At 45.9% G+C, this 18581-nt stretch overlaps 1 protein-coding gene across 1 annotated transcript; it reads left to right on the top strand.

The window, feature by feature from the left end:
* The first annotated feature begins 3397 nt into the window (after positions 1-3397).
* LOC148057570 (uncharacterized) lies at positions 3398-16980 on the top strand. The gene is made up of 10 exons (XM_087746787.1): positions 3398-3459; positions 4045-4150; positions 9285-9359; positions 10077-10133; positions 12189-12248; positions 12746-12807; positions 14261-14314; positions 14905-14962; positions 15264-15313; positions 16821-16980. Exons 1-10 carry the CDS (start codon positions 3398-3400, stop codon positions 16978-16980), a joined length of 744 nt encoding a protein of 247 aa, XP_087602913.1.
* The last annotated feature ends 1601 nt before the right edge of the window (positions 16981-18581 follow it).

Below are 18581 nucleotides of genomic sequence, written 5' to 3'. Positions count from 1 at the left end.
TCCAACCACAGCTGCATCACAGTTTTTGTCCATCACACAATTTTTGTTGGAAGAGTTGAAAGTTTTGACATTGTAGTCTTCTCCTATAGAAGCATGTGGTTTAATTGACAAGCTTATCAGTTTATTTAGGTTAGGATGTCTCTGTGGTTAGTCTAAGTACAGTTGTACAAAATGAGATATCACTTGCTGGTTAGCAAGAGCTCTGAGGTGGTTTGTTTCATGAGCCTGCTTGTAGACTTTGCCTATGTGAGAATATATCTGGCTTCACAAATATGTATCACTTCTAATCACTGTCTTCAGCTCTATCTGCATAACCTTGCAGATAGCATCCTGGCTTTCCTGCTGTTCCCTCTGCAGTTAATCCTTCTGTCACTCACATGTACTTTTTGGGGGGCCTACTGTGATGCATACTAGAAATCTCAGAACTCATATGATGTCAAAAAATACTCAGTTTTCAGATTCCACTGAGACTGCCTGAAGGGAGGAGAAAAACTCCCTGTTTGGCTTTTAATATATAGTCCATTTGTTCATTAAAGCATTTAACTGATTGTCACTGAAGTGCTGGCATACTGCATTTTCTGGTTGGTAAGAGCTGGCAAAGAGCAAGCCAACACATTCTTACTCTTTGCTATGTTACTATTGAACGTATAGATTTTTCAAGGCCCTATCTGTTTTCTCTTTTGAGGAAAGAAACTCCAGGGCATGTATTTGTTAGCTGGAGCTTGTAATTGAGTAGATTAATGATTTGATTGGCATGATATAAGGCCCAATTTTAAAAGCACACAATTAACTTTAAGCACTAATATTCCCATTCAAGTCAGTCATTATTCCTTTGCTTAAGTGCTTTGTTGAACTGGGTCCTGAATATGAAGCAGCCCTGTGTTACAAAATTAATTGCCTCTCTGCCCCAGGAGCTTAGCTGCTTTGCTGATAGAACCAACACAGAGAAATTATATACACTGTTCGCAATGAGAATTAATAGCACCGCTGACGTGACTGGTACCTGAGAGAATGGCCATCAGGAGAAAGAGATTTCAAAGCAAAACTGAAAAATAACAAGCCAAAATCAATGAGCCTTACATCTTTCTGGGGTGCATGGTTGCTTCAGGTCTGGTGAACTGCCAAGGGATGTGACCCCTGAGAGCAAAATCCTGCAGCTAAGAGAGCAGGGGCTGGGAGCCATTGGATGGTGGTGGGGTCAAGAGGGCAGTGCAAGGAGTGGCCTCTCTGCACCGCTCGGCTCCTCGGGGCTGTGCTCATGCAACAGGAAGGCAGCAGGAAGCCCACACAGCCCATGAGCTCAGGCGTGGTTGCTCACTGCTGCCTGCCCCGCTCGACCCATGCTGCACGCTGCTCACCCCTCTGCCACACTGACGGGTGGAAATGCTCCCCGGGTCGAGGACACTGTGGAAGTTCAACCAACCTGCACCAAACCTGTGGATGCAAAAGCCGCGTCAGGGACAGTGCCACTGTAGGGATGATGGCAGGGCTCTTTCAGTTGGGAGCAAAACTAAGCCTTCTTGGAGAAATACAAAGGCAAGATGCTGAGTAGTGTCAGTTAACTAAGAAATTATTATTTTATGCCACCTCAGTGTACCCAAAGGCCTTGGGAGGCTGGATGTGGTAGATATATCCGTCACCATGTTTGGAAAAGAGTTCATCTTCTGCAGTCAGGGAACGTGGCCCTCTGACCTTAGCTTTTACTTTCTACACCAGGTTTTTCTTCATTTCCTTCTTATTTTGCTGTGTTTTGTTTCTGGCTTGGGTGCAGGGTCCACCTTTTTGGGGAACGTGTAAATAAGTCTGGCTGGCAGGATGATGTGAAGGTGTAGAAGAGACTTCTGAGGGTTTTTGTGAGTTCTTGCCAGGCTTGTCTCTCTGCTTGTAAGGTCCACAGCGGTGAGTTTTTGTGAAAGACTATGCAGGAACAACGCAAGCATCTCTCAGGGCTCTCTGACCCTCCACTCCTTCCCCTCCACAGTGCAAGTATTTACAGGGTAATACAGAAGACAAACTTTTGTAAAACTCTAAGGTAGTTTCTCTATCTGGATGGCCAAATTGAGGATACTCAAGGAGCATAAAGCAGCTTAAATAATGGAGCTTTCAGAGAGAAGAGGATGTGGGATGGAGGGAGGATGTCACCCTCCCTAGGAGCAAAGTGTGAGTGTCTGGATGAGCTGGGATTATCCTACATTTTAGAGATGATATCTAAGAGTATAGTGTTGTATGAATCCTCCTTCATCTCTGTTCTCATGTGCTCTATTCAGTAAAAATTTAGTTTATGTCAAAGTCTTCACACTGCTGGACTGAGACACCTACTTTTCCTCCAGCACCCTGCATACATCCCCACCTCTTGCCTCTCACCTTGTAGATGCTCTTGTTTTTTTAGAGTGAGCCGAGGGATTTTGGTGCTATGCCCAGCTGCGTGGTCACCAGTCCTGCCCATAGACCCTCGCGGGGCTGCAGACTGCATCCACGGCAGCAGCCAAGCAGTTGCAGCACTCAGAAGGCCAGCTGTCCCAAATCTGTCCCTCAGTTTATATCTGTCATCCTTGCCGTGAATGCCAGAGGAAGAGCTCAATCCCTTTGCTGTATAAATAGGGCGGCAGAGCTATCCATGGGAAACTCCTCCAAAAGCTCCTTTCCTTCAACTTATTTTGTCCTTGAAAGCCTGTGCAGAATTTCAGCAGAGTTTTTTGTGCTTGGGATCAAGAAAAAAAAAAACAACACAACAATAGTGTCACAGCCTCACCCAGTACTTCCTTCTGCTGAGCAGGGCCTGAGTAAGCTGCCGCAGCCCCCTCCCTTGCAGCATCCCCTGGGGCATGGGTACATAGACCTGTGCTTGTGGGAGCCATCCAGCTGAAGCCTGGATGGGGACTGCTTTTTCTGGCTGAGTCGCTTATATCCTGTATGATGGCCTCGAGCCTATTTGTGCCCAAATGCCCTGCCTAAAAAGGGAAATGGGGATAAATTCATCAATTACAGTACTAAAATTAAAATTAGACTTACCATGGCTTAAAAAAAAAAAAAAAAAGAGCCAAGAGGTTTTGTGTTTGCCTTTTGCAGTTTTATGGCAGTCACTGCTATGAAATAAATTGTATTGCTCTGTTAAAGCTTGGTATGAGGACTGGTTTACTACCAGCCTGTCTCAAAATCTGTAAAAATCTGGTATTGCAAACATGTAAGAGACAACTCACTGTGAGGTCTGTCAGACATGAAGAATTTGGGAGAGCAAATTATATCGTCCACCTGAGCATCTCATTCCAGCTCTGCAGGAGATGGCATATGACACAGTGTTTAGTGCAAAAAACCAAATTTTTCTGTGCAATGTTTTTGTAGGAAGATACTGTTTTCAGATGTGACCTTATCTACAGAGTGAGAAGATCTCAGCAAGATGGTTTCCAAACTTCTCGATGAAAACAAGCAGCCCCTTCGAGAAAACAGACATTTCAAGAGGTGAGTGAAGCTTGAGCAGATTCCCTCATTATTGTGTCTTCTAGAACAAGCAGAAAGCAAACAAATTCTAGAGTATTTAGTGTAATAAGGTTACGAGGTGGAGATTTTCTGGTGTCACATAGGCCTGAGCAGAAGTACAGGCACTTCCCAGCCCACTCAAAACTCACCAGGAAAACACGATTTCTTTCCAAGATTTTGTCAACTTCCTTTTTCTTGTCAGGCTAAAATAAACGCGAGATAAGGTTGTTCCCTATACAATTTGGTGCACGTACTTCTTGGCCAAGTCAGACAATGAAAAAGTGCAGGAAAAGATGAATGCAATAAAATATTTTGGGGAGCTCATCAAAACCTTTCATTGGTTGAAAATGGGATTAAGTTGGTGTTACATAAAAAGGCTTGATTCTGTTATTTTATAATCATCTCATGTAACAAGAAAAACCATACATCGGGGGAGGAAAGAAATGCAAAAGGTAAGGTGAAGTTTGAATTTAGGTTTTAATGCCCTCGCTCCTGCCTTGCCTGTTTTCACATAACCAGAACAGTGGCCCAAGCTGTGACCCTTCATCTGACACCGTAATTCTATAGTTTTCAGACACTGCCTGTGCCTCCAAGGACCGAGATGAGACAGAAAGATGTCGCAGGCTTCACTTCTGCAATGGTCAAGAAAGAATTGGAGTGGCAGACAGAGGAGGTAGGACGGGGCTGCTAATGGGTCTGCGGTCAAGGACCTGCAACCATCTTGTAGTGCCTGCAGCTGATTCATGACGAGACCGTGGGCAAGTCGCTTGCACTCCCTTGGTCTCACTGCAGTCAGCAGAATCTTTCTGGGTGATTCAAAATGGCTTTCACTCTCCATTTCATGTGCTTTTGGGCAGAGATGGGGAGGGAGCATGCATATAATCACACACTAAAATATTTACTGACAGCATCATGGTAAAAGAAAACTTGTGAGGTCAGGCAATATTCTACTTTAGCTAATTGCAAAGAAGGAATAAAACAGGGTTTATTTATGTACTTTCCAAATACTGTGAACTTTCTGACAATTAAAGACAACTGGAAAATATGGCCAAAATACATGTTAAGGTACTTGAGGACTTACCTTGAAAACAGCCTTCACCTTTCCAGTGTTCTTAGAATCAAAGAATCATAGAATCGTTAAGGTTGGAAAAGACCCTTAAGATCATCAAGTCCAACCGTTAACCTAGCACTGCCAAGTCCACCACTAAACCATGTCCTCAAGCACCACGTCTACCCGTCTTTTAAATACCTCCAGGGATGGAGACTCAACAACTTCCCTGGGTAGCCTGTTCCAATGCCTGACTACCCTTTCAGTGAAGAAGTTTTTCCTAATATTCAACCTAAACTTCCCCTGGTGCAGCTTGAGGCCATTTCCTCTTGTCCTATCGCTTGTTACTTGGGAGAAGAGACCGACCCTCACCTCGCTACAACCTCCTTTCAGGTAGTTGTAGAGAGCAATAAGGTCCCCCCTCAGCCTCCTCTTCTCCAGACTAAACAACCCCGGCTCCCTCAGCCTCTCCTCATAAGACTTGTGCTCTAGACCCTTCACCAACTTCGTTGCCCTTCTTTGGACACACTCCAGCACCTCAATATCCTTCTTGTAGTGAGGGGCCCAAAACTGAACACAGTACTCGAGGTGCGGCCTCACCAGTGCCGAATACAGGGGCACTATCACCTCACTGGTCCTGCTGGCCACGCTGTTCCTGATACAGGCCAGGATGCCATTGGCCTTCTTGGCCACCTGAGCACACTGCTGGCTCATGTTCAGGCAGCTGCCAACCGACACCCCCAGGTCCTTTTCCGCCAGGCAGCTCTCCAGCCACTCCTCCCCCAGCCTGTAGCGTTGCATGGGGTTGTTGTGACCCAAGTGCAGGACCTGGCACTTAGCCTTGTTGAATCTCATACAGTTGGCCCTGGCCCAATGATCCAGCCTGTCCAGGTCCCTCTGCAGGGCTTTCCTACCCTCCAGCAGATCGAAACTTCCACCCAACTTGGTGTCATCTGCAAACTTACTGAGGGTGCACTCAATCCCCTCGTCCAGATTATCAATGAAGATATTGAACAGGACCGGCCCCAACACTGAGCCCTGGGGAACACCACTCGTGACCAGCCGCCAACTGGATTTGACACCATTCACCACCACTCTCTGGGCTCGGCCGTCCAGCCAGTTTTTAACCCAGCACAGAGTGCGCTTATCCAAGCCGTGAGCAGCCAGCTTCTCCAGGAGAATGCTGTGGGAGACTGTGTCAAAGGCCTTACTAAAGTCCAAGTAGACAACGTCCACAGCCTTCCCCTCATCCACTAAGCGGGTCACCTTGTCATAGGAGACTAGGTTAGTGAAGCAGGACCTCCCTTTCATAAACCCAGGCTCGCTGAACCTGATCCCCCAGTTGTCCCACATGTGCCGCATAATGGCACTCAAGATGATCTGCTCCATGACCTTTCCCAGCACCAAGGTCAGGCTGACAGGCCTGTAGTTCCCCATATCCTCCTTCCAACCCTTCTTGTAGAGGGGCGTCACATTTGCTAGCTTCCAGTCATCTGGGACCTCACCGGTTGACCAGGACTGCTGATAAACGATGGAGAGTGGCTTGGCAAGCTCCTCTGCCAGCTCCCTCAGTATCCTTGGGTGGATCCTGTCGGGCCCCATGGACTTGTGAGCATCCAGGTGGAGGAGCAGGTCGGTGACTGCCACCTCTTCAACAACTGGGACTTCATTCTGCATCCTATCTCCATCTCCCAGCTCAGGGGCCTGAAAAACCTGAGGATGACCAGTCTGACTATTAAAGACTGAGGCAAAGAAGGCATTAAGTACCTCAGCCTTCTGCTCATCCTTCATGGCAATGTTTCCCTCTGCATCCAACAAAGGAGGGAGATTCTCCCTGGCCCTCCTTTTGTTGCTGATATATTTGTAAAAACTTTTTTTGTTGTCTTTAACGGCGGTGGCCAGTTTAAGTTCTAGCTGGGCCTTTGCCTTTCTAATCTTCTCCCTGCATATCCTCACAACATCCTTGTAGTCCTCCTGAGTCACCTGCGCCTTCTTCCAAAGGCGGTAAGCTCTCCTTTTTTTCCTGAGTTCCAGCCAAACTCTCCATTCAGCCAGGCCGGTCTTCTCCCCCGCCTGCTCGACTTGCAGCACATGGGGACGGCCTGCTCCTGCGCCTTTAAGACTTCCTTCCTGAATAACATCCAGCCTTCCTGGACTCCTTTGCCCTTCAGGACTGCCTCCCAAGGGACTCTGTTAACCAGACTCCTAAACAATCCAAAGTCTGCCCTTCTAAAGTTCAGGGTAGCGGTTTTGCTGACCCCCTTCCTTACTTCTCCAAGAATTGAAAACTCCATCATGCCATGGTCGCTGAGCCCAAGACAGGCTCCGACCACCACATCGCCCACCAGGCCCTCTCTGTTCGTAAACAGCAGGTCCAGCGGGGCACCTCCCCTGGCTGGCTCGCTTACCAGCTGTGTCAGGAAGCTATCTTCCACACACTCCAGGAACCTCTGAGACTGCTTTCTCTCTGCTGTGTTGTATTTCCAGCAGATATCTGGTAAGTTGAAGTCTTCCACGAGAACAATGGCTAGGGATTGTGAGACTTCAGCCAACCACTTGTAGAATACTTCGTCTGTTTCCTCATCCTGGTTGGATGGTCTATAACAGACTCCCACCAGGATATCTGCCTTATTAGCCTTCCCTCTGATCTTTACCCATAAGCACTCAACCTTAACATTACCTTCGTTGAGCTCTAGACAATCAAAACACGCTCTAATGTACAAGGCTACCCCACCACTTCTCCTTCCTTACCTGTCCCTTCTAAAGAGCTTGTAGCCATCCATTGCAGCACTCCAGTTGAGTGAGTCATCCCACCATGTTTCCGTGATGGCGACCACATCATAGTTTTCCTGCCATGCAATGGCTTCCAGCTCCTCCTGTTTATTGCCCAAGCTGCATGCATTGGTGTAAATGCACTTCAGTTGGGCTATAGATCTCTCCTCCAACACAGGCATGCCATTCCCTAGGCTCATCCCTAGCAAGCCTGTTTTTATCCCCTTCCCCCTTCGCATCTAGTTTAAAGCTCTCTCAATGAGGCCTGGTAACTCCTGAGCCAGAATTCTTTTCTCCCTTTGCGACAGGTGAACCCCATCTGTCTCCAGCAGGCCTGGTGCCATGTAAACTGCCCCGTGATTGAAAAACCCCAAATTCCACCTCTGGCACCAGCCTCTGAGACATGTGTTTATGAGATGGGTCTTCCTGTTCCTTTCTGTATGCCTCGTGCCTACTGACGGGATGGAGAAAAAACACTACCTGCGCTCCTGATCCTTCAAGTAATCGCCCCAGTTCTCTAAAGTCCCTTCTGATCGTCTTTGTGCCTCTATCAGCTACCTCATCACTGCCAACCTGAACAACCAATAGTGGATAATAATCGGATGATTTTACTAGCCTAGGGAGCTTCCTAGTAATGTCTCTTATCCTTGCCCCAGGGAGGCAGCAGACTTCCCTATGGGATGGGTTCAGTTGGCATATCGGGCCCTCTGTTCCCCTCAGAAGGGAGTCGCCTATGACAATTACCCTTCTTTTTTTCTTACCAGTGGCCGTTGTAATGCGTGGGGCTGACTGGTTCCCCCTAGTCAACCCCTTGGATGGATCACTGTCCATATCTGCATCCTCCTGGCCCTCGAGTTCCAGAGCCTCATACCTATTGTGTAAGGGCACCTGGGGGGTCAAGGTAGGTCGGGAGAGGATTCACCTGCTGCACTGAGCAGGGATCTGTTTCCATCCTCCTCCTTCTCTTAGGTCCCCTCCTTCTGCCTGGTGGCAAGAGGGTAGGGGAGCCTCCCCTTCTCTTGATGCTTCCATCTGGCGTGCTCGTCTCGGGGATGGTAGGGAGTGGCTCCACCAGTCTATCTCCCTCTTGCACTCCCTGATACTCCTCAGTCTTGCGACTTCTTCTTTCAGCTCTGCCACCATGCTGAGCAGATCCTCCACCTGCTCGCACCTCTAGCAGGTGTTGTCTTGGGAGCCCTCCATCACCAGAGCAAGGCTCTGGTACTCCCTGCAGCCAGAGACCTGGGTGGCTGCATGTTTGAGCGGGAGCTCCATCTCTGTCGCCACATCCCTTCTGGCGATGGCTCTTGTCCGAGTGGAAACCATGGCTGAGTCTCTTCCGGGAGGGCATAGACGACAAGGAGAGCTCGCCAGCTGCCTGCGTGAACTGCTGCGCAAACTGCCATGCAACCTGCCGCGCCACGCGCTTTCTGACGCGCCATGCCCTGTTTGCCCGTCCTGTTCGCTGCACTCCCCAGGGGCCCGTTTAAATCTCCCGCGGTTGCCCCAGCAATGCCCAAGCCCTGTCTGCCTCGCCCGCGAGAGCAGCTGGTTTTACTTTGGTGTGATGGCCCCGCCAGGCTCTTTATCGGGTTCCCCAGCACAGGAGACCCCCTTTTCCACCCCAATCTAGTGCCCAGTCACAGGACTTACCGTTGCTGCCGCCGCGTGCCTCACCAACCGAGTTCTTAAGTAACACCTATTGTTACTTTAATATTTCAGGCATGTTTCGAAAATTATGTTATGTCCTTGATGGGAAGCATAACTAAAATGTCTTCTTGCAAAGACACATCTTTAGAAATTTTTACATTTTTCTGCCAGTCTATTTCATAACTAGGCCTCACAGGGAAATTTTCTGTTGTCTTGAACAGAAACACACAGGTCTGAAGAATCAAGAACCCTTGTATAAAGAGAATGGTGAAAAAACCCCTTACTTCCCACCACATTGTTGCTTCTTCATGACATATCTTTGATTTGAATTTTTCAGGTTTCTGTATTCCATGAATATAAACCTCTTAAGCATCAACAGGTTCCATGTTTAGAAGACTTAAGTCATGTGAAGGCAAGTGGTCAAATAATAACATATCCTGCTATTAATGATCTGATAAAATATGTAGTACACACACTTTACACATTTTGACTTGATGCACAGAAAAGTCCAGACACCCCTGTTTCCCAAGGGCTGGTTAACTTGAGCAAGAGCATCTTTTCTGGGGAAGAATGCAGGAAAAAGATACACTGGCTGGTAATAAAGCCAGAACTAAACTGTGGTAAACAGGGTCCTTAACCAGGGGTAGTGTTTGGTATACCAGGTATTTTACACGCATAAGGAAACATCCAGTTCCTCATCTAAAGGCTTTACAGTTTAGACACATGCACAAGAACACTTGAGGCCAGAGTTGCTGCTATTGGTAAAAACAAGCAAGTGGACTTTTTTTTTCTTTTCAGCTGGCTCTTCCACCGATTCCTATGTATACCTGCAGTAAGGAATGGGTTGTAGGTTGAACGCACAAACACACACGCACACACACTTCCTACATCGTCTTGCTTGTAAAAAAAGCTCAAATGACTGGCGCAGGAAAGATTTGATTCATTATTTTCTGATAGGAATAAAACCAAAAGGCATAGTTAGCATTGAGAATGCCTATGGATAGGTATTGAGACATGCAAAGCTTACAGCAAGGCTCGTATTTGGTCGCCCATCTCGCCAACCCTGTGACTTGTCCCTGTGCCTCACTCTGCCCACCCTCACCCACTGCTAACCCTTTTCCTGTGACAGATATGTTTGCAGGAGCTGGTGAGAACATTGGAAGAGAAGGAAAAGGAACTTATAAAGGTATCAAAATGCCCTTGTGAAGAAAGAAATACGTATGAGATGTGAAGAACGAGTGTGAGAGTCGACCATAAGATTATTAAAAATAGATTGTAAGTTTGGACTTGCCCAGGAGCAATGAAGACCATGTCAAGGTAGCTCTGTGATGTCTATCTCTGCCCAGATGCAAGCCCATCAAAGATTTTGCTGGCTGTCATTGGCATGACAAAACTCCCCCATCATTGCTGTCTCTGAGTGCAGGAATGGCCTGAGAGCAGGTTTTTGGATGAGTCAGAGCAACTGCGAGTTTGTGGCTTACTGAGTCTTTGTGGTCTCCTCTGATGCTGCCCAAAGTGGATCACAAATTATTTGCTCCTGAGGTGTGCAGTTATCAATGAAGAGATGTATGTGGTCCACCTTTCTTTCACAAATATCAGCTGGTTACTGACCGATTTTCGACTGTATTTTTTCCTAATATCTCCTATTTTGTGGGGATAATAATGACCTCATGCCAACAGACTTTCTTCTCCTGTTTTACCACGGGAGCAAACACAAGCATGTGGGTAGCTGATGCCTTGGTTTGTCCCTCCAGTGGAAGGGGCCTTGGGTTTCTAAACACACAGCTGGGATTTAAATAAGCCTTTTGGAAATAAAATCTTCCATATTTCATCAACCATCGTAAGACTTTGAAAAAGCACAGTGCTAAACAAAATAGACTGTTTTGACTTACAAATTCCTTTTCCTGCCTCCCGCCCTTGACTGGCTGATAGGTTCTTTTTGTTCAGTATGAATACAGGAGATTATTTTTTTCCCAGCAAAACAATTAAATGCAAGTACTTGTCATAACAAAGTCTCTAGCAAAGTTTTGAAATGCTGCGTATGTCTGTGATTTCATGCTAAGCTACAGAAAAGCAACACTTCTATTTAGCAGAGGCCTCCATAAACCAATCTGACTTGATTTATGAGTCAGCAGAGTAACGGGACCACAGAATAATTCAGGTGGGAAGGGACTGTGGAGGGGTCTCTGGTCCGACCTTCCGCTCAAAGCTCAGAGCAGGGTGCTCAGGGCTGTATCCAGCTGGGCTGCAAAACCTCCAGGGCCAGAGCCCGCACAGCCTCCTGGGCACCTGCACAGCCACCCTGGGGCCTCCCCTGAACTGGCTGAAATTCTTTGACAACCATCATGTGCTGGGGGGAACACAGTATCCATATGTGGTCTAATGAGTGTCAAGTAGAGGAAGATAACACCTTCCCTCGACCTATGGGCCGTGCTCCTGCCCATAGGGGTGGGATGCTGCTGGTCTCCATCGCTGCCAGGGCATGCTGGGGGCTCACGCTCAGCTCCTGTCCCACCACTCCCAGGCCTTTCCCACACTGCTCAGCTCTTGAGGATGCTTTCCTGCTCAGGGCATTCTGCATCCCACAAGCTACTGAGCCCCCCAGCTGTGTGTTTGTGGTGGCGGAAGAGCCAGGACGCTTGGTTGATGTATGCCTCTTGTCCGAGCCCATGACTGCACACGCAGTGTCCCCTCCATCATCCCCTCTGCATTAGCTCACACAAGCGTGGCTAAGCAGGGCTGCGGGTGACTCTGCAGCATCACTGATCTCCAGTGAGCTGCCTGTGAGACCCGCCTGACACGTAACGCAGGTGCTGCGGGTGTTAGTTTCTGCTGATAATGAAAAGAAGCCATCCCAGTGGCCATAAGCAGCTTGCTTGTGTAGATCCTCTGGGCCTGATAAAATAGTTATAACCACCCTCAAAGCATTTATCTCAGCGTGGACATCAGCTTCAGCTTCTGTCTTCTATCCTACTGCCTATTTTTACCAAACAGATAGGAATTTTCTTTCTATAAGATTTCCCTTTACTGCTGATATCAGCCACAATTTCCGGGGCTGGAAAGACTGTCAAACATTCAGTGTGATCATATAATCCTCACTTCTGATAAATGTTTGATGGATAGAAGGTGCTGGTTTGTAGCTTTTTACTAGTCTTTTTACATTGCATGTTTAACCAATACTACTGTTTTAACATTAATACTTTTCCCCTAACAAGTTATACTTGATTCTGTCTATTTTTAGGAAAAAAATGAAATATTGGAAGAAAGAGGATTAGTCATACAACAGGACAAAATCTTAGAGGTACGACATCCTATTGCGTGTCACCATACACACTCTTTCTTTGTTTAGACCAGCACCATTCTATAATAGCTTTTACAAAGGTAATTACAAGGGTGTCAAACAGCAAAGTGATAGAGTAAAATATAATACAGGTAAGAGTGTGGGCAGTAAGTCTTCCAGTAGTCTCAGGAATACAAAAATAATGAAACACTGAGAAGTTTTGAGTTAGAAGTTTCACAGACCATAGTGTGCAAACCAGCAAGTACGCCTTTAAAATGAGTAACCTTGTATTATTGGGAACATAAGTCGTCCAGAAAGTTACTGCAATATAAAACTAATACCAGGAGGGCAGATTCCTGTAGATTTCTATCAGAGCCAATTTGGGAGAGGAGAATGTAATATCTGCAAGGGCAGCACTGGTGCTGATCTCATGCTAATAAGCTCTGACTTGACTTTTATTGCACATCAGAATGATGGACTAATATTAAGATTGTTTGCTTTTCTTTTGAACTTTTAAGGACATGCAGATAAAAATAAGCCACTTAGAAGAGCAACTCAAGCACCCTGAACTAATTGGGTTGTAAGTATTAGCAATGCCCTCTATTCTGGGTTTCTTATTTTAATATCCAGAATATTTCCACATCGGCCATACCTGAAGCATATGCTATTGATTGTAAGTTAATATGGTTTATGCTGCATCAAGGAAGAACCTCATATTTATGTAGAACAGCTTCTTTTTCTGTCAAGTAATCACCCAACCACAGAAATGCAAATGAAATTTAGATTTGGAAAGTCTCATCTCACTCCTAGCAGATTCAGGAGTAGCTTATCTTTTCCTCAGATGACCAAAGTTGTGGGGCATATCCTGGATACTAATTTCAATTCTCTCTCTTAATAATCTGCACCAGGTTCGTATTATTACTTTGCAGAATAACAAGTAAAAGCGGCAGCTTGAACAGCAGCAGAAGCAGCAAAGCCTGCAGCTACACAGTTATTTTCCGAGGAAGTGCTCTCTGTTCTTGGCCAGCATTCATGTGCCATTAAAACCATGCCCCCTTTCGCCTCATTACTGGACAGTAGTTTCCTTTAAGTAATGAGGTTACATAGAATCTCTGAATTTCAAAATACCACATCTAAATGCAGAGCCCAGCCCATGTGGATCTAAGCACCGGACTTCTCACTCTCACTCTTCTCTTTCTCAACTGCTCTGCAATGCAGAAATCCTCTAGCTTCAGTAAACACTAGGGGTTAAGTATTCCTTCTAGCAATCACTCCCAAATTAAGCACAAAGTATGAAGTGCCGGCAGTAAGTATAAGCCCTGTTTAAAAACTCCTCTTTCAGTTCTGTGACATGATTTGAGATTCAGTTTTGTGCTCTCTGTGTTTTGGAGAGAAGAGCCATGTAATTACATTATGTATGCACTGCATGAACTGTAACAACAGAGGCTAAAATATAATATAAAGTTTAAAATAAGAAGAATTTTGGAGGGAATCTGCTGTTTCCAATAGTAGGGCTATCCCCACACCTGAGGGGCACTACAGATCCTCTATTTTAATTACTGTAGTGCCTCCATCAGGCAAAATTGGAGGACATCCTAGAAGACCATACCAGACCCTTTTTCCTCCCTTGCTACCATGGTAGCACGTTTGATGGGAGAAACCCAGCAATACTAATGCTTTCCTGCAATAAAATAATCTAAATAGCGTTAGCTCTGTGCTGTTGGCATGCTCTCTTACCACTGTGTGGCTACTTCAGGATTGCCTAGTTTTGCCTCTTATCCAAGACTGGATGAACCCATGAATTCAGTTGTTCCACGTAGTAATTCCTATGAAGGTGCACCAAGTAAAAAGGGGTTCCTAATCTAGGTGCTTACAAACACATGAGAAGGTACAATATCCCACTAGAAGTTGTTTGAGGCTCTCTGTAAATGGTTGTATAACATGCAGCAGGGGGATGTATAGCACAGCAGCCCTGAAATGATTGTGAGCACAACTAAGTAGATGGAAAGAATTATTTTTCTTTCTGTTTACAGAAAAATCTCAAAGCAATTGCAGAATCAGATAGAAGCCTTGGGAGCAGGAAGCAGGTAAAAGAGAGGGCAAGATGAAAAAGAATATGCAAGACAAAAGGCATGTGCTTTGGTGGAGGGGGGAGTTTGAGCAGACCGGCAATAAAAGCTGACAAGAAACAAAATCCTCATTTCAGCCTGTAACACAGTCCAGTGACGTCAGTGCTTGGCCTGGAAATTCAGTGTGTGCCTTTCCTTGTCCCTGCTGTTGCTCCTGAAGGCTGACTCCATCCTGGGAATCCTTATTGGTTCTCCATTGCCTAGGTGGCTGCTGGAGACAGATGCTTTTTGGAAGCTGACTGTCCCCAGACACCATGCTCTTGAGGTCCTCACTCATGCCTAGTCAAAGCAAAGTAAACAGAGGTCCAAAATGCAATGTAGCAACATGTACTTTTAGAAAGAAGACACCGAAACATGCTCAATCTAGAAATGTGAAATTTAAGATGGGGAGAAATGGGAGGGAGGGAGAAATTAAATATTTCTTTAAAAGTTCTCAAAGGAACTGCTTGACTTTGCTGTCAATTTAGTCTCAACCCTTTACGGTGTTGCTGTGCAATACTTTTTAATGCAATCGCCCATCTCTGTTGGTGTTTCTTTTTGCTCCACAGCCAACAAGGACAGAAGGTCAACAACTGCCCAAGCTCTCCTGCTCAGAAGATAGCCATGGTGAAACTGGTAAAAGAGAACTGCACTGCTCCCCTTACACCTGCACTTGCAGGACCTCCTCTATCTCTTTGTTCCAAACTGGAAACCTCCTTTTTTCATCAGATGTGACTCATCTTTGAGGTTTTCAGCCCCAGTGGCTCCTTATATCATCTCGGTTCCTGTGTCTCAGGTTCACCACTTCTTGCTCAGTTTCGTTAGTTTGTGAGCCATTTTTAATTCTTTAATGTTTGTTGTCCTACAACTTCATTTCATGAGAAAACTTCATTTCAAAGTGATTCACATCTCTTCTTTCCCTTTCTAGACCCAGAAATCAATGACCGGCTACCTAAAAAAATTCTGTTTCTATCTTGGGTAGGTAAAATGTTCTCACTGCCTGCACACTTGGTTAGTTACACCTGGAGGACCATGGAGTCAAGACTATTCTGACAAATGCTGGACCATCATGGGAGAAACAGTGTGAGCAGGGAAGAGAAATGTGCTGCAAGCATAGAGCTGTGTGTGTGCAAACCTAGTGGAGCATCAGACTGAAGAAATCAGGGTGCAAACTCTGTTCTGGCCCTTGGCTACATTCCCTTATGAATCTGCTCACCTGCCACCTCTGAAAATGCAGCATTTATGTGCATGCTGGCAAATGTCTCCTTCTTCCCTCCTTGTGGGGAAAGGGAAGAAGGCCTAAGGTCTGAGCGCATGGTTTTCTCCTCCTGGGTGTTCCGTTACCAGCCCTCCATTAAACCCCTTCTCTGCCATACTCCCCTCACCAGATGGATATGGAGGGGTTGCTGGTGGGCTTTCACCTGCCTGGGCCAAAGTAGTGTGGACTCACTGAGCGCCAGGGCAAGCGATGGCATTTCTCTATTTTCTTAGTCTTGGCTGAAGGTAGTTTGAAGAAAAGGAGATATTTATGGATTAATTCTTCAATTAGTCACTTTGTGGTCAGGGTGCAACTGCTGCTGAAGATATTTACGGATTAATTCTTCAGTTCGTCACTTTGTGGTTAGGGTGCAACTGCTGCTGAAGCTATTTATAGATTATTTTTTTGAAGGCTGTTGGTGTTAGAGTCACCGACCATTGCTCATTTACTTTGTCCCTTTCCACCACTCCAGCAGCAGCAGGAGTGTCTCCCGAGATACATTTGCCTTTCTGTGATAGTCTTATAGTGCCTTTGTAAAAGGAAAACAACCTTCAGTTTGCTTCTGCATGATAGAAAGCTTTGGGATGGATCTTGCAGACAAGCGTCCAGAAAATGGATCAATTGTTATTTCCCCTCCTGAGGACACAGAAACATTTTTACTATTGTACAACCAACCACAATCAGCAAGTGCTTATGGCTTGTTTCATTTGTGGAGCTTCATTTCCATTTAAATCTGTGCATTTTGTCAGAAAGCTGTTCCTGCTAACACAGGGCATTCACCTGTGGGAAAAACCTTCCAAAAGGAGCAGGTAGAGGCATTGCAGGGTTTGTCTGAACAACACAATGTAGAAGCGGTATTGACCGACAGCATGGCTGGGCTCACAATGAATGCTACACACCTCCCTACATGACCTCAGGCAAATTTCTTCCCTCCAGACTTCAGTTGCCCACCTGTAAAATGACAATAGTATTTGTTTTCTCTGCTTTGCGTCCTCCTCATGCGTTCACACTACAAAAACTTTGGTGGCAAGAGCTATTGTTAAGTGTTTAAACACTTGCCAGGGCCAGACTCCATGGTAATTTTGCCAGCAAAAGGAAGGAAGGATTCTACTTTGACAAGGGCAATGAAATACAGGATTAGATGCTCCAATAGTTTTTAATATTAATAGAGCTGTTTTACAGTGTCTGTATTTTTCTCTGTGTATTTCTCTTTCTCTCTTGTTGCAGGAACTCTTTGTGGCTGTTTGGCAGGCTCTTACTGCACTCTGGCTGCTTGTGCATAACACTGGTCTTGTTTTATAAACACTTATCTGATGCTACCTGGATATGTCGGCTACTGAACAGAATCTCCCACCAGTACTACAAATCTTGGCTGTGGCCACATTAACCCTAGAAGATTTTAAGCGCTCCAGACTGGATTTCTGTAGGGCTACTGTATGGCTTCTGGGAATATCCTGCACTTCAAAATAAAGCATTCATGAATGCTAAAAGCCTGTGATAATGTCTGTCTTCCCTGTGAGAACTGCATTAACTCCTCAGAGGAAGAAACTAAAGCCCATGTAACTCAGCAAGAGGGAGCATGCTTAAACACATTCAGTTGTTTGCTGTTGGAGGCGGTTCTGAGATGCAAAAATTGCTTCAACATCCACATTCTGATCTGCTCCCCAAATCCCTGAATGTCCTGCCCCCATCAGCACAGGCATGAGTGCGGGAAATCTGTAATTAAATCTAAATAGGATCTTCTGTTAATGCAAATTGAAATGACCTCATTATCAGCAGAGCAGTGATAACTGATAGGAGCTGAAGCTTTGTCCTAACAAATGCCTCTTGGCAGACTCAGGACCACTCAGCTCTGTGGATTAGTATGTCAGTTGACCACCTTGCTGCCTAATGACAGAAGGCCTGCTAATGGGCTCTCTCATACACGCAGAGCAATACTACTGCACATCTGCAGCAAGCCCTTCATGAAGCATATGGGGTTGCCACCTTTGCTCACAGCACAGGGACTATCTGCAGGCTGTGGCAAGCCCTGGTGTACCTTGGAGGAACCTGTCTTACACAGACCATGTATGTGACAGGGCTGCAGATTTCAAATGCCCTGCATAGGCAGAGGTCATCAATATGTCTTCTGTGCACTTCACTGAGCAGTCAGGCCTTCCCCATCCACTGCAGCATGCAAGAGACCTTGATCAAGCTCTCACTGGTCCCACAGGACAGCTCTTTGTGGATGCTTAAGAAGACTTCAGTGCAACCTGCCTTCTGGGCTTGGCTGCCCTAAGAGCCCTCCATGTCCTAATTTTCTACCCTCCAGAAGGGCATTGTGCGCCCTTCGTCCTTGAATCAGTTTTGGAAGTAGACCGTCTTTGATCACGATGGAAAACACGCTGCCTCACAATGTCATACCTAAGTGTTACAGGACACGCAGTTTGCTTGTCCTAGTTACAAGTTTCCATGCCTAGTCTCTGAAAGGAGACCAGGATGGTCTCCATACAGATGCTATGTCTACTTCTGGGTTTGAACAAGGTATGTCAGTGCTTCAGCAAGTATCAGCTGGCATCCGTGTTTCCAAGTCTCACTGACAGCATGTTTTTCCCTGCATCTTCCAAATTCACCAACCATTCACCAACTGCACGAGAGCAGTGGGAAAGAGTCCTGCCTGGCTGTCATTGCTGCGTAAGTTATGCAGCAGCAAATTAGAGCTGTTGAAGATCAAAATAACCCAGAAAATGGTTTTAACTTCCTTCTCATGTTATCTCCTGCTCCAGATATTTTTGCTCTTTTTCACAGATTAGGAAGAGCATGAAAACCACTCTCTAATGAGACAGTATCTTGCAGTGCTGTCTTGTCATATGCCCAATTGCCTTTCATGGCAAGTACCTGATGTGAAAAAGGAGCTGAAACACCGAAAGTTGGGAAAGCAAACACACATAAACTGTTTATGATGGAGAGAAAGTGTGCTGAAAGCAAAGTGCAGCAGCAAAATTCCCC

The sequence above is a fragment of the Nipponia nippon genome, unplaced genomic scaffold, assembly GCF_047370975.1.
Source record: "Nipponia nippon isolate SJK-2023a ecotype South Korea unplaced genomic scaffold, ASM4737097v1 scaffold_1, whole genome shotgun sequence".
NCBI classification, from domain to species: Eukaryota; Metazoa; Chordata; class Aves; order Pelecaniformes; family Threskiornithidae; genus Nipponia; species Nipponia nippon.
Note: the sequence above shows the minus strand (reverse complement) of the source record. Positions and strands in the feature narration are given on the sequence as shown.

What these genes read in the sequence shown, in the direction of transcription:
- LOC148057570 (XM_087746787.1), top strand. Translation starts at nt 3,398, where the DNA reads ATGGTTTCCAAACTTCTCGATGAAAACAAGCAGCCCCTTCGAGAAAAC. An exon ending in AACAGGACAAAATCTTAGAG is followed by an intron (nt 12,249 to 12,745) that starts GTACGACATCCT and finishes TGAACTTTTAAG; the next exon opens with GACATGCAGATAAAAATAAG. An exon ending in AAATTCTGTTTCTATCTTGG is followed by an intron (nt 15,314 to 16,820) that starts GTAGGTAAAATG and finishes CTCTTGTTGCAG; the next exon opens with GAACTCTTTGTGGCTGTTTG.